At 41.5% G+C, this 16098-nt stretch overlaps 2 protein-coding genes across 3 annotated transcripts; both read right to left on the bottom strand.

Moving 5' to 3' along the window:
- Positions 1-80: 80 nt before the first annotated feature.
- Positions 81-6920, bottom strand: LOC306925781 (CD209 antigen-like protein C). Of its 2 annotated transcripts, none has more exons than XM_079504851.1 (6): positions 6686-6920; positions 5342-5443; positions 4534-4635; positions 3537-3715; positions 1954-2051; positions 81-324 (listed from the first exon to the last, which is right to left on the bottom strand). In XM_079504851.1, exons 1-6 carry the CDS (start codon positions 6792-6794, stop codon positions 180-182), a joined length of 735 nt encoding a protein of 244 aa, XP_079360977.1. In that variant the 5' UTR covers positions 6795-6920; the 3' UTR covers positions 81-179. The 2 variants fall into 2 exon arrangements, with proteins under 2 accessions (XP_079360977.1, XP_079360978.1); XM_079504852.1 differs by having other exon boundaries at positions 3537-3682.
- A 2246-nt stretch (positions 6921-9166) lies between these two features.
- Positions 9167-15698, bottom strand: LOC306925783 (gamma-aminobutyric acid receptor-associated protein-like 1). The gene is made up of 5 exons (XM_079504855.1): positions 15486-15698; positions 13266-13355; positions 12832-12910; positions 11104-11222; positions 9167-9678 (listed from the first exon to the last, which is right to left on the bottom strand). Exons 2-5 carry the CDS (start codon positions 13353-13355, stop codon positions 9613-9615), a joined length of 354 nt encoding a protein of 117 aa, XP_079360981.1. The 5' UTR covers positions 15486-15698; the 3' UTR covers positions 9167-9612.
- Positions 15699-16098: the final 400 nt, after the last annotated feature.

The raw sequence follows: 16098 nt of genomic DNA, 5'->3' as shown, positions 1-16098 counted from the left end.
GCAATTTGATTGAAATGAAAGACAATTGACATTTTATATACAGTGTATGTGTGTAATCACAAGGAACATTATTATTTTAGTTTTTACTGTGGAAATGATTGTCAGACTTTAAATGAAAATGTTGCGGCGTCTTTGTACTGCTGGATGTTGTCACAGCGTCTTCTGGCAGATGTAGTAGGTCATGCCAGTGCAGTCAAACCTGTCTTCTGGCAGATGTAGTAGGTCATGCCAGTGCAGTCAAACCTCCTCCAGTTCTTGTCTGTTGGCTGCCCCTTAACCAACATCACACAGTCGTCCTTGGAGTGGTTGTCCTCGTCCCAATAACTGCCAACGACAGAGGAGCATATGCTTTGAAACTCATCAGACTTATTTATGAGGCTTCAGATTTTCTTAATCCAACAGATTTATTGATTAATTGTTGAGTAAAATGAAACCACATTTAAGGACTATGAACTGCAAGCTGGAGGCCAGCTGAACACATCAAATCTTTCTTATTGCGAACACAGTGAGCACTAACTATAGAAGCTGGCCTAAACTGTCTGTCTGTCTGTGTGTGTGTGTGTGTGCGTGTCACGCTGTAACACCAACGGCCCGCCACCAGAGGGTGCAGCTGTAACACACACACACACACACACACACAAAACTTAAAAAAACTTAACTTAAAAAAATAACTTTAATTTTTTTTTTTTAAAGTACGTAATTTATTCTAATTGTTGTAATTGCAATTTACGAGCTGCGTTCGCTTCCCGCGTTTGCGCGTCTTACTTGTCTTATACTGTAGCACTGCTCAGTAAAGACCTTTTGTTCAAGTTCTTCCTGTTCCTCTCCTATGATCACATTATAGTTGTTTTTATGTTAAAGGAGGGAGTGGTCCACTCTTCTTTTGTATTCCTTGGACTTTCGGCTTACAGTAGGAAAGCTGAGAGACACATGCTCTCATGGGAGTCAATCGATACCAGGCTTAGGGTTAGACGGCTACAGAAGCAATGGTGTGCTTCACTCCGATAGGCCACAAAGATGTCAACACAACACTAGTAGTAATGATAATGAATGTTTGTATAGTGCTTTTACACACAAGGTTACAATTAAAGTGCTTTAGAGAACAAAATCTAACAAACAAAGCATGATAACCGTCCATAAGAGAACATAAAATCATACCATAATTAAAAGGAAGATAACAGAAGAGAAAAAACAACAACAATGAATAATAATGAATACGTTTTCAGAAGTGATTTAAAAGAACACACTGATTTTGCTAGCCCCAGTTCCTCTGGCATGAGGGCATTCCAAACCCACTTTTCCCTGGACTGCAAAAGTCTCGGCCCCATTTACACTGGCAGCCAAATCTAGCCTGAATCAGATTTGTGCCACATCCAGATTGGAATCTGATTTGTTTAAATGAGTCATGTGACTATTTAAACCAATCGGATTTCAATCTTGATGTGGCACAGATCTGATTCAGGCTAGATTTGTCTGCCAGTGTAAATGGGGCCAAAGTGTCCTTGAGCAAGACTCTGAACCCAAATTGCTCCCTATAGACGAATTCACAGATGCTTGCCTGGGTACGGCCATTACTGAGGTGTACCATTAAGTGCAGCAGCACTGATTAGCTACACCTGGCCTACGGAGCACCTGCTCCATGGATTACACCTCAGTAATGGCCGCGTCCAGGGCACCCCACTGTGAATTTGTCTATACTGTATGTGCAGGCATCAGCCTTGCATGGTTTCCGCTGCCATCGGTGTGTGAATGGGTGAATGTATTAATGCACAATCTATGTAAAGCGGTTTGGATAGAATCGCTATATAAATGCACCATGTAACAGTCTGGCAGCTGAATTCTGTGCCATTTAGAGCACTGGGAAACAGCTTATTTTATTTATTATTATTTAGTTTTTTACACAGGCCAGAGTATAAGGAGTTAAGAAGTCCATGCATGAGCGTTCTCTCTCACCTCTGTCCCAGCCCAGTGTTGTCCACCCAGGTCCAATGACTTCCTTGTTGCCTCAGCCCAATCCAGTAAACCGACAACACATTTTCAGACAGGAAATTCTGAAAGAAATACAAGTAGGATGAGAATAAAAGCAACTATTACTACAATTTTTTTTTTTTTCAACAATGTATTTATTTTCCTTTTTTACACACAAATGACAATACAAATAAACAAAAAAACAACAATGAACAGTACAAGACAATTACTGATATAAAGAAAGCAAAACAACAATAACCAAAAACAACAAAACAAAACAAAAAACAACAACAACAGCACTACTCCTCTTCAGCTCCATCCATTAAATGTGACAAATTATTGTTCTTTATGTATCTTATAAAACGGCCCCACACCTCCTGAAACATTTCTTGTTTGTCCTTAAGAATGTATGCAATCTTTTCCAACGGTAAACACAAAGACAATTCCCTGAACCACTGTGTAATACTTGGTTTGTCCGGCCTCTTCCAGGTCAATGCTATCACTCTCTTAGCTTGTAAAAGACATATATCTATAAACATTTGTTCATTACGCTTTATCTTGTGTCCCTCCGGATATAGACCGAGCAGGAAGAACTTTGGTTCTGGTACAATATTTATTGACAAAATCTTCTGTATTTCCTGCCCGACCTTCCCCCAAAACTCCATCAATTTTGGACAGGACCATAGACAGTGGAACAATGTGCCTCTATCTTCACCGCATCTGGTGCATACATCTGGAATATTACAATTATACTTATTAAGTTTAACTGGTGTGATGTACAGTTGTACACTCTCATAAGCCAATTGTATTGTAGAAGTTTTAGACGAGTATTCCCAGTCTGGGATTGAGCTTGTGCACAAGCCGTACTCCATTGTTCCACTGTTAAATCCTCCTGAATATCTGTTCTCCAGGCATTAAGCCTATCTTCCGAGGATTCCGGAGAGAAGTCAACCAATAGGGCGTAGAAATCTGATATTAACCCCCTTCCGAATGGGTCATTAACCAAAGCTTTCTCCAGCACAGACATGGATGGGGCCAGCATGGATTGCCCCAGATTAGTTCTAATAAAGTCCCTCAGTTGCAGATATTTAAAGAAGTGTTTGCGAGGGATATCATATTTAATGACCAGTTCCTCAAACGAGAGCATACTCCCTCTCAAATACATCCCTTAATTGACCTATTCCCCTATCAGCCCATAATTTAAACCCCCCATCAGCTCTACCTGGCACAAATTGATTATTACCCCATATTGGGCTGAAGCGAGAGAGACGTGGATGTTCTCCCAAAAATATATTAACCTCATGCCAGACTTCAATCATTGTTTTAACTATAGGATTGCTTGTAATTCTTTTTAGGTTTTTATAAGTATCTGAGTAAACTATTACTACTATTTAATAAAATACCGGTAAATGTGTCAGTGATTTTACAGATTTCTTTGTATATTTAAGTTATTTGTATACCTGCCCTGTGTAGTTTGTGCAAACAGAAATACAAATTGTTCCAATGTCTAATCATGAATGAAGAACTGGAGGAAAGAAGGAAAGGGTTGGGACAATGTGACCCTATACCTGAACTCTCTGGTTGGTGATGACAGCCAGGTGTCCTCCTAACTCCTGGCACCTGGTGTTGCTCTGGTTCCAGTTGCGTCGGTCTCTGGACAGATAGAAACAGGAGCCCTCCGAGTGCAACCAGCCTTTAGGACAGTGCCGACACACTGCGGAGGAGACCGGGGGGCATTTTAACTGTCCTGAAAGTGTCACAATAGGCATGCACTGATGATAGCGTCTGTGAAGACGGAAGCATTTCCCTCCTCTATCCAGACTTTTAGTGTGCATGTCCCTCCCTGCTCTCTCACATTCAGGTAGGAACTTAATTACATATATATATATCTCCCATGCAGTACTCGCTATCATGTACGAACATACAGTAATATATACTAGGGGTGTGCTGAAATATCGATATGGCGATATATATCGATACGTCCTCCCGCGATAAATAATCGATATTGATTATTACAATATCGATTAAAACATTTTTTTTTCTTTTTCAAACACTAATATCGTGATATATATCGTATCGTGAGGTACCCATATCGTCCCACCCCTAGTGAAAGGTTGTCATTATACCTGTGTGTAAGGCCACATTGATGAGAATTGCATCAATGAGGGGTCAGAAACACTACAGGTCATGTGGTTCCTACACTGTAGATGTACAGTATATGTAATGTGCATGCTTCTGGTTAACGTCTAACCTGTGTCCCATGATCCCATTTCACCTGGTGAGTGGTGACCATCTGAGCAAGTTTATCTAGATATCTTCAGTACACATTCACTTGGCAGTGCAGTTATCTTATTTATATGGCATAAATAGGTTGTAATATCTTTGTTAAATGAAGGCTATTTGAGTATACATGATGAAACTAGATACTGACTCTAAAAAGTGAATTAAATTATTCAATTGTGGGCAACACAAAGCTACAGCTATACTAAAATAATAGAAATTAGATGGTGTTGTTTTGTATATTGAACTCTGAAGGTGTGTTGGTCAACATGGCAGAAAACTCACGTCGAAGTGCCGGGAACGTAGCCTGGCATGTCTCATAGTTGCACACTTGACTTTGCGTGGCGTTCACCACTTTGGTCCCCAATAAAGCTCCATCGGTCTCAACTGGAGAGGAAGGAGGGTGGAGAGGTGAGAGACCACCAGACATTTTCACACCCACCCATGTGGCATACATTTTCACACCCATATCAATGTCTGCTGTCACAATGTACTGAAAATGTGCAAAAAATCATGGACCTATACATTTCAATTAATAATCCATTTGGGTTTGGCAGGCATAATCCCTAATCCATTGATTGATTGATTGATTGAAATATTTATTAACAACCCTCACAAAAACATGCCGTAATCCTGGTCTCTAAACTACCTCCCCCTGGCCAGCCGGGGCGCCTGATGGAGGGGAAAGGAACTGGTCGGAATAACGTGTTCCTTCCACGCGCTATGTCCAGCCGGGGAAACTCTCCCCTGTCAGGTGAAAAGAAGCAGCTTGGACTCCTCATGCATAGAAGGAAGCATGAGGTCAGTCCGCTGCCCCCCCAGGTTGGCAGAGGAAGTGTAGCGCCCAGGATTACATTAGATAATTGACACTGGGTGAAAAAATGGGTTACAAAATTGTGGGATAAAACATTTAAAAAAGAAAGAAATATTTATTAACAGTTTGCAGAATTACAGTACATTTCAAGCACAAACTCAATACAAAGACTGCATAATGCATAATATATTGCATAATCTATTGCATGCATAATCTATTATCCATAATCGGTTGTTTTCACTGTGTTTAAATCCAAATATAATGACTGCAGATACCCACCCTTCTTAGACTGGAAAACGATGATGAACAGAGTCAAACATATTATGCTGAGGAACACACACACAGCCTGATAAACACGCACACTCCTGGCGAGCTTGTCCCCTGGGCAGGAGAGAAAGAGAGACGGGGAGAGAGAGATTGAGAGAGACAGACACAGAGAGACAGACAGAGATTTCCAAACATTGGTTTGTCTTATCCATAATGTTCACGGTAAAATGAATGACATTTCAACATAAAGGCAACAAGTACAGACAGATAGCCTTCTACCATGTGCATAACTAGAAAAAGTGCTCTTCGGAGCACAGGTCTCCACCAGGTCAGGAATGTTTGTTGTGGGTGTGCATTGTTTGGTATTGAGTGATCATAGAAGTAGCAGTTATTAGCCAATAGACAATGTCTTACAGTAGCATAATATAAAACAAATCTGACAGATCCGTCTTGATCACATGACTATAAAGATCATGTGTACCGATTTGTGTGATATTTGGAATAATATTAAAAAATGTGTGTCACAGGCCAGACGGTTTTTCCTCTAGGGCCAGATGTGAGGCTGTTTTGAACATTTGTAAGTGACATTTCTTCCTCAACCTCAGTAGGAATGTGCGTGCAAAATTTCATGGGAATCACATGCTGTGTTCATGGTTTGACGCATTTTGTAAACGGAGCACTACTGCAAACTTTGGAAGCCAATCTTAGTCAATCAGGATGGACTAAAAATCTGAAACACCCTTTTCATTTAATGGCTAGAGAGACTGTGAACCGATTTGCTGTTCACAGATGGACTCGGACACACACACACACACACACACACACACACACACACACACAAAACATACTCTCCCCATGCTTTCGGCCTGGCACTGGAGACTATAACTGTTAAATGACGGGACATAGGACACAGCTAGTAGCTTGTACAACACTTTACTAGTCACCGGAAGTCTGATACATGCAAAGCATGCTGGACCTTGTAGTCTATCGTATACATACAGTAGCCCTACTGCCACACCTCCCCTTCTTAGCTAGCAACAGACATTCAACTTGTAATAGAACTGTTTTCATAGAACTGATGTTACATGCATTGTTGTTTTCTTTTCTTTTTTCTCTTTTTTTTTTTTTTTTTTTTAAACATTTGAAAACATGAAAATCAAATGAACTTGTATCGTACTTGTTTTACAAATCCAGTCTCTCAGGAGCCCTCGACACTACCTGACCTGGTGGCTTGTGGTTGTTCAACATGCAAAGCATGCTGGACCTTGTAGTCTATCGTATACATACAGTAGCCCTACTGCCACAATAACCACTTTCTCCTCTCTGCAGTGCAGCCTACAAAACATTCGGACCTACCTTCATCCTGCTTCAGCTCAACCAATAGCTTGGACTCAGGTGGCAGCTTTCTGTCTGCCTCGTCGGAGGGCTTATCCACGTCATAACTGCGGCAGAAGTTTATGTACATTCCTTCCTGTAAGTGGGTGCGTGGTGGATGTGTGTGTGTAGGCTTGTATACGACGTCCCATTCGGACTTCCAGTGTAGCTGGCTATTAGTTCACCACTGGCTGAGTCACAGACAGCGCTGTTCCGAGACGGTCTCTATAGCAACTTGTGGTGTTCAGCAACTGAATTATTTATGAGGGGATGTTCCTTGGGTTGCCCTTGAATTCCCAAATATCTACAGTATCTCTCTATCTCTGTCATTGTCTGTCTCTCAGAATGTGTGTCTGATTGTCTTTCTCCTGTTTAAGTGTGTGTATGACTATTTTTCACTATTCTCTTTCTGAATGTGTGTGTGTGCGTGCGTGCGTGCGATCCACTGTGTGCGATAATTGACCCTGAAAAGCAGTACACTGTATTCCAAAACAGATTGGACTACCATTCCACTTCATTTTCAGAATTAGTATGTTTGTGCGCGCGCGTGTGTGTGTGTGTGTGCGTGCCTGCGTGCTATTAAGACCTTGTAAAGCAGTAAACATTGCTCCAAAACAAGCCCTTCAGGCCAAATGTGTCTCTAAAACAGAGAGAACGTCTGAGAAGTGTAATACAGTAGGCAGCATTCATTGTGTGACATTTGGAGGCCAATAGGCCAGCTAGCAGACAGCCCACTGCTGCACTCAGATACAGGAAATCAACAATAACCACAAATTGCGGGTCACGCTTTCCTATTAGCAGATTTAGTGCAATATGATACAGTACATTGTGACAACCGTGTTTCTCTTTTCCTCTTTTTGTTTCCTCTGCACTTTCAACGAAGGATGAGCAAGAGCATTCTCAGACTGCAATAATACACGTGAACCACATACTGTACTAAATAGAGAAAATGACACCAAAGCTCATTTGGTCCTATTCTATTTCTGGGCAATGAAATTACTGCATTACTACATGAATGCCGGCAGAAGACAAAGCATTGTGTCATCAAAACAAGTCTTTTTACGTGCTCTTATTTCCTCTTGGTCAACAAGAACAATTAATTATACAATGCGCTCAGACCAATACATGACTTACATGTAGGCAAAGATGTGTCAGGAATAGCCTGTGCATAGATGTCCTCAGATTGACCCTGCAGGCTGGTGTAGATGTCTTGTTCTGTTGCCTCTGAGATCACACAAACAGTAAAATAAAATAAAGATAATCCACTAATACATTTTTATACATTTCAATTAAATTCAAAGGAGCTTTATTGGCATGAGAAAACATACGTTTACATTGCCAAAGCAAGTGTCAAAATATAATTTAACAGGTATACAGTTGTGAGAGGGTACAGCATTGAGTAAACAGAGCTATACTACTTCACATTGCATTGTTATGTTATATACAGGGTATAAAGCTTTTTGAGATGAATAGCACCAATCTTTTTGGGACAAATAGCAGCATTTTCCCTCAAAACTATTTAAATAGTATACAATAGTATAAAGTTGAGACAAAGCCTCAACTTTAAAATGTGTTTAAAAGTAGCAGCTCTCTTTACATGTACAGTAGTTCTAGAGGTCTACTCGATACACTGCATTCTTTTTGGTATGTGAAATATTTTGAGCAGGTGATGCCTGACGATGGTCACCACCGACTGAAACACTGTGCAAGTTGTGCAGTGTTTCTTTTATTGCTGATGAGCAATATGGTGGAAAAAGGACAATACAAACAATATTCGAAGAAAAGTACTAATTTTGTGACCACATCATACTTATTCCTACAAAGTGAAATCCTCGGTGGCAATTAAAATCTGAGAGCTTTAACAAGGACCCAAATGGACATTGATTTTACTGTGCACTGTACAGTGGTCTCACATCAATATCAAGATTTATTTGAGCGTACCTGCAGTCCCGGTCTCGGCCGTTTGTTCACTTGTTCCCTCATAAAGTGGCTCTTCTTCCTGGGCTCTGGTGATATCCTGCATCTCCATCATGACTGCAGAGACCCTTTCTTCTGTCTAACTTTCTGTTTCCCGGGAAAGTCTTTCAAGTCCGCTAACACCTCTTACATAACGTATTTGTTCCTCACTAGACCGTGCGCAAATTCCAATTAGGTCAGAACTACAAATACAATGTTTAATTTATATTTAAGTTTCCCCAAATTAAATTGAAAAACACATTTGCTCGAAACGTCCGCGAACTGTCCAGCATTTAGCAATCTTCTAATTTGATGTCGGAACACTTCCCTATGATGATTTCTCCTTTCTGTTTGATTTCCTGTCAGGAGGTGGCATTAGGTCAAACCCAGCCCTTGCGGAGTCACATTTTAGATGATGACAATGGGGAGATTTTTAGGTATTGAAACATAAACTATGTTCATTTACAAACAAATCAGGCACACCGTGTAGAAAAAACAAAACAAATATGTATTCATGCCTTTTCATTTTTATTTTCCACAAAAGTATCATGATATTAATTTACAAAAAAAGAACTATTTGCATTAAATACAGATAATTGAGAGAGAACAATGACAATGAAGAGAGCTTAAGTAACTTTCTTTCTTTCTTTTTTTTGCCCTTCCTCATTCCACTATTATGATAATGACTCTGCATATTATCAAAGCATCCTTAATAAACACATCATGCTCACCCCAAAATACTGACAGACGTAGCCCCCGCGCACAACCCTTGTGCAACCTGTTTTCAACCCTGCATCTATCTTAACAAGACTAATAACATAAGGAATAAAAAGGTAGCACAGCACAAAGTACAAAACAAGCTTTTCACTCAGCCTCTCTCTCTCTCGTCATTTCCTTGCTCTCTCTTCCTCACTGTCTCTCTCCACGCACACACTCCTCTCTTTCGTCTCATCTCAGGCACCGTAGACGCTCTCATTGCTATAGGTCATATAGAGAAACAGGTCTTCCTCGTGGTGTTGCTAGACAAGAGGAAGACAGAGAAAAAAAGACACCATCATTATACTAAGGTTATAACTTAAACACACATTAAGTACAAGTCTGGTTGACTTGATGCAATCAGTAGATCCAGTCAAATTCAACTGATGGCTTTCGTTTCTGGCTGATGTGAGCAATTTTGTAAATTGACATTTATTGGCTAAGAGATTTGGTACAGAGGGAAAAAGGTAGGGCTATAGAGACCCTTGGGGGACGCTGTCACAATGGTCAACAAAGTATAATGGGTTTAAATGGATTAAACGTCACGATAATAAACAAAAAAAACAGGGCGGTTAATTACTGTACATAATCTTCTAGTGACATTATGATTGGTCATATGGAATGATCATCATGTCATTTTCCCACAATGCAGTGCAGGCTTGGGTTTCCCTCGGTTCAAGTTCATATCCTTATCGGTTTAAATAGGGAGACTTGGATTGCAGCAAGTCTCTTACTGCATGACTTGTATAATGTATAATTAGATACACTAAATATAGTGCAAACCAATATGATTTGTAAGTGTTTTTCATGATATACAAAAGGACAGGCTATCAATGATGTAATCAGTAATGTCAGTCATTCATATGATGGCAACAAAGAGACCTGTCATGACTTGATTTAAAAAAACACTTTCTTCACACAGATTTTGTTTTTTAAGTATGTGAGCGCAAACGACTATTTATGTCTGCAAAACACTGTGAAACTCATTCTTAGCTGTCAGAGTGAGTCTCCTTCTAAGTCTAATCTATGATTCAATCCACCAAAGCACCAGGAAAACAAAATCAAACAGAGCAGCGATGGTGCTTCAGCTAAATTACAATCATTAGGCACCGCCCCTTTACAGATGGAATGTTTTTCTTTTTGTCTAGTGACTAGACAAAAAGAAACGCAAATAGCATGCCAGTAAGTCAATAGACTAGACTCTAGTCTATTGACTTACTGGCATGCTATTTAAATATGTCTATAAATAGTGAAGCAACATCATCGTCCACGTGAATTTTGGTACAGTGCCCGGGTTGCTGGGTGTGGGGTAAAGAATGTGTGTGTGAGTTAACTATAACTTGAAACATCCTGAGAGTGCAGGAGATGTAGGAGACATATTATGTTCGTGTTTATGTTGGTTTGGGGGTGGGGCGGGTGTTCCTGAAGAGATATATATGTGTGTGTGTGTGTGTGTGTGTGTGTGTGTGTGTGTGTGTGTGTGTGTGTGTGTGTGTGTGTGTGTGTGTGTGTGTGTGCGTGTGTGTGCGTGTGTACATGTACATGCGTGCGCGCGTGCGTGTGTCTGCCTGCGTGCGTGCGTGCGCATGTGTCCGTCTTGGGAGATGCCACAGCAGCACGTGTGAATGAATGTGTTAACATGTCTCCAACTCATGGAGGTGGAGGAGGGGGGGGGGGAGTGTTCTTACCTCATAAACAGCAGAAAGAGGGGAGCTGGACGGAGGGAGAGAGTTGTTGACGAAGAAGAAGAGTGCCTCCTCGGGCCGCATTGACACTCGCTGCCGGATGAGGAAACACAACTGACCCACTGAGAAGCAGAACAGAGAGAGAGAGACAGAGATTGTCAGTGACATTTCTGACTTAAAAATAAAACACGCTTTCATTTCATCTGAAGTGGAACAAAACACAATCACTGCATGCGAGTGTGAGGAAGAGCTGCCGTGTCTAGACGTCTTGCGAAATACACAGAGACAAGAAAAAGAAAGTTAAATGGTACGCAAGCTGTGGAATAAACTCTCCCTTGCAACCAGAACTGCAAACTCACTCGCAATTTTCCACCGTAGTCAGAAAGATGACCTCTCTTTGTAATCCTTTTTATCCCCTTTTTTCGATGGATACTAGTTTACTATGCAGATTTACTTTACTACAGAAAGCATGTTGTATGGACCTGTGTTACAGTATATTGTACTTGTGTCCTTAGTTGTGTAAACAGGGTTGTTGACTATGATAGTATCGTAAAAGAGTCGCAGATCCTTGGTCTGTAGCTGGTTGTGTGCTGGGGGAGGGGGATCTGGGGGCCTGCGGCTCGTCACATTGTGGTGGGTCGGGGGCCTCTGGATTTGCTGCCCCGTGGGGTCTGATGCATGGCTGGACACAGGGTATCAGGTACGGTCGCTGCTAAACCATCTAGCCCCTCGATTTTTTCCGCCGACCTCACGTCGACCGCGGCGCTCGGTGCCACGGTTAGAAATAAGTTTAGGGTTAGGCATAGTTTTACTGGGGTTAAGTTTAGGTATAGGGTTATGTTTAGGGATAGTTTTACTGAGGTTAAGGTTATTTGTATGTTTTTGCTGAAAGAAAATTGAAAACTTTGAATAAAGAAAACAAAGCATGTCATTTGGACAGCTGCTATAGGCTCAACGTTTACCTGTATCCTAGTTTCTTTGAGGCAACTACATTGTTCTTTTTGCACTCTATTGTGATTATTGAGACTGTTGTTTGTTTGTTTGTTTGTTGACTACTAGGGTTCATGCTTACACTGCTTACTGCCTTACTCCAATCTCGCACTTGTAAGTTGCTGTATAGATAAAAGTGTCTCCTACATGCCTAAATGCATAGTAATGGTACACAATATAAGAGTAGAGGACCACAGAAATAAACAGAATTGTTCATTGTTATTCTCCAATTACAAATAAGCACGTACTGTATAAGCACGTAACCCGCGTTTAATGAGAGAGCTGAAGAACAACATAAGTAACGGATGTCAATAACAAATATCACACACACACAGACTGAAGAGAAACTGTTAACCTGCTAAACTAAGACTAATGGAGCGAGCAGATAAAGGTAAAACAGTAACACTGTTGTATTGTATTACTGTGTAGATGAACAGTCTGAAGAGATGTAATGCTTTAAAAAGGGACACCATGTTGAACCTAAATCCCATTGTTCTGATATGAGGAGACCATATAGATGTGTGTGTGTGTGTGTGTGTGTGTGTGTGTGTGTGTGTGTGTGTGTGTGTGTGTGTGTGTGTGTGTGTGTGTGTGTGTGTGTGTGTGTGTGCGCACACACCCGCTTCGAATGTGATCACCCGACAATCACCAGTAGGTTACGATCTTGTCATGGAAGTGCTTGCGGTTAGGTTTAGATTAGGCGTGTGTGTGTGTGCGTGCGTGCGTGTGTGTGTCAGTCACCTGTCAGGTCTGCAGGCACAAGGTATTTCTTCTTGTCCAAGTCAGGAGCTCTTGACCTCGCTGCTCTCTCCACAATGATCTGAGTTACAATGAACACACATGTGAAAAACCATGCATCCATTCATTACCCACCAACGTATGTCACCTGACCGTAACTGAGTGAGTGACGCTTCCTTTTTACGTTTTCATTTAGGAAATACTGACAGCTGACAATGATTACACTTGATGAAATGATAATGCTGGTGACAGGTTTTTGTTAACAAGATCACCGGTATTCATACGAACACGTTGCTTATTCTGAATTGCAGCCGACATTTCAAAATGGAAAGAAAAACTGCAATTCATCAAGAGTACATGCATCCTTATTGTTGTATGAAGTCCAGCAACAGTGTTGTGAGTGTGTTAGGTTACGGTAGCAGTTTGGATGTACTCACTGGTATTTTGTCAGGATGCTTGGCACGAACTCTCTCCCCCTCTGCCCTCCTAACCTCTAGGGGTACTGAGCGCTGGTATTGACTGCCCATCTTAAAAACACATTAAAAACAAATATTAAGATTGGTATGTTAAAATAACATTATTTATAAAGTTAAAGCCACAGGGAAAAGATTCAATTGCATGTCAGTGCATCCAGTCAAATTCAACTCATGGCTTGAGTTGAGAGCCAAAGTATACACAGATCCGTACAAAGTTTACAAACCCTAGAATGGCTGTGATAATAGACACTGTAATGTATGTAATATCACAGCTATTCTAGGGCTAACAGATCTACATGCAGCCTATAATTATAACACAGTATCTAACCTGTTATTATGGATGTTTCCTGACGGTTTTATGTATTACTAGTTTTTGTTTACATGGCCGTCATGATAACAAACTCAGGAATATGACATAATTTTCTGATGACATTATTATGTTGGTCATACGGAGCAGAGCCATTGAAATACGACAGAGGTATGACAACTCCGTTCACTTCATGGGGCCAGTCCAAGGCCTCTTGGCGATGTGCTAGGCGAAGAGTGACAAGTCCTGGACCGGAAGTTGGCAGAATGCACTGGACTCAGGCAACAGCCCAGCTTTAATCATCTTAATTTCATTTATTTTAGATCGTTTTTTAGTAATAGTACCAGTAAGACGACTGAGGGCGAGAAGCGAGGTCGCGTGCACGCATCCGCCTGGGTGACAGCAGACTGCTGGGCGAGCGTTGGTGCTTTGGAATGGGGGGTCAGATCAACATATCCGCCTGGGTGACAGCAGACTGCTGGGCGAGTGTTGGCGCTTTGGCATGGGGGGTCAGATCAACATATGGAATGAATTCTGTACTGGCCATATATGGATGGAGCGTGTCTTGAGTGTACAGGGTTTGATGAGGTCAGAAAAACATGCAACATGGAATGTCAGAACAGGTCAGCTCGATATATGGAGATCTAAGGGTGGCAGTGGGGGCAGTGTATTGAGTGTACAGGGTTTGATGAGGGCCCAGGTAGAGCCGGGCCTGAATTTTCGGGCCTGTTGAGAACTCTAGTTTTCGCCGGCTGCCGGGCGCGGCTGCACTAATAACTTTGGGGCAGGCCCGTCTAGAGTTTAAATGGACAGGTATCAGTCAAAAGGGAGACATCAAAGAGGAAGGATGGATGGGGAAGGATCAACATATGGAATGTCAGAACAGATCAGCTCCATATACTGTATGGAGATCTAAGAGTTTGAGGTTTGAAGTGAGTCTGAGATGTAGAGTTGCTGGCCAATATTGATGACATCAGGGATCTTCATGGGCTTAATATCTATGTGACGTGAATGGCGGGAACTGTGGATTTATCTGTAACATAAACATTACAGATAGCCTACTTTAGTTAGCCACTGTGCAAATACTCAAACACAGCATTTTGTCACTTTTTTGGCATCCATCTTTAGGTATGCCCATGCCCAGGGATTTGTACCAAACGCGTGGAAAAACGTATTTTTCATTTCACTACACCTTCAAAACAGTTATCATGTTGCACACATGCCGTTGAAAACAATGTATTTCAAACTCCAGCTTGTCACACTCCAAGGCTGCATGTTCATGCATACCGTTTTCTGACCCCTCAATGGCGCAGCTCTCTCTCAGCTATATGGATAAATTGGATAATGGCTCTGATACGGAATAACGGAGCCTCATCACGAGTTGAGGTGACGCCACCGTCTCGCCACGTCATTTCCCACAACAATGCAGGCCTTGGATTCCTTCGCACCCCCCAAGTTCAAAACCTTATTTGCATCAAGGCATAAAACTAGGCTATTAAACTGGAAAATCACTACACTACACTAAATCTATACCTGGCTGCGTACTGTACTGTGTGTCGATACATAAATAAGATAACATTAACGTACTACTAGCCTACTAAGATAATTAGATTAGATACGAATGGTTTTAAAAACGATTGAACGAACAATGTTATGGCCGTTGTTCCGTGAGTCCAAAACGAACCAGAATTGGCACTAATCAATATTATTATTAGCGCCGTTTGGAACCTCGCCCTAAACAGCGGAGGGTGAGGTAAGGTTCGCGAACGAGCTAGTAACGGCAACGTTACGTCAGTTAGCCGCTGCAGCAGACACGGCCAGTCAGCCAACCGACCGAGCCAAGTAAACAACACATTTATTACACAATCACTCACCTTTAAAGAAAACCCAAAGAAAGAAACAAAGGAATATTTGCGAATGTCCGCGCAAATCCCGCTATATGCCAGTGGGTCCGCTTTATTATAAAACTCCCGTTATGGTCAATTACTTTTACTTTCTAACGGCCATCGCCCAGACAGAAGCCCTAAGATGTCGACTGGAGTTTCTATATTTCTTCCCTTGCTCTGTACAGAAACAACAACAAATACAGTCAGCTGAGCCCTCCCCTCCACACAATTTGGGCGAATCATATAAGTCAGGCGGTCCAATCTGTCCAGAATCCAGACTGGGCTGATCCATCCACTTATGGCGTTGCTGATCCGGTCTGGGTCTTAAGAGTATAAATATAAGAGGGTATATCCTATATATACCCTAAGAGCCGACACGGAAATGGTAAGAAATGGTAAATGTATTATAGGCCTATTTTGACACTTGCTTTGGCAATAATGTAAACGTATGTTTATTGTTTCCCCATGCCTATTAGTATTAATTGAATCGAATTCGATGCTTGTTTGCAAATGGCCGGATACAGTAGGCGGGCTCTACACCGGATCTATCTGAGCACTGATTAGTAAGGAACAAGGCTTTCCACTGGTACTGTGGAAAGTA

Source organism: Electrona antarctica, assembly GCF_951216825.1.
Source record: "Electrona antarctica genome assembly, chromosome: 6".
NCBI lineage: Eukaryota > Metazoa > Chordata > Actinopteri > Myctophiformes > Myctophidae > Electrona > Electrona antarctica.
This window is presented reverse-complemented; position numbering and strand designations above follow the sequence as displayed.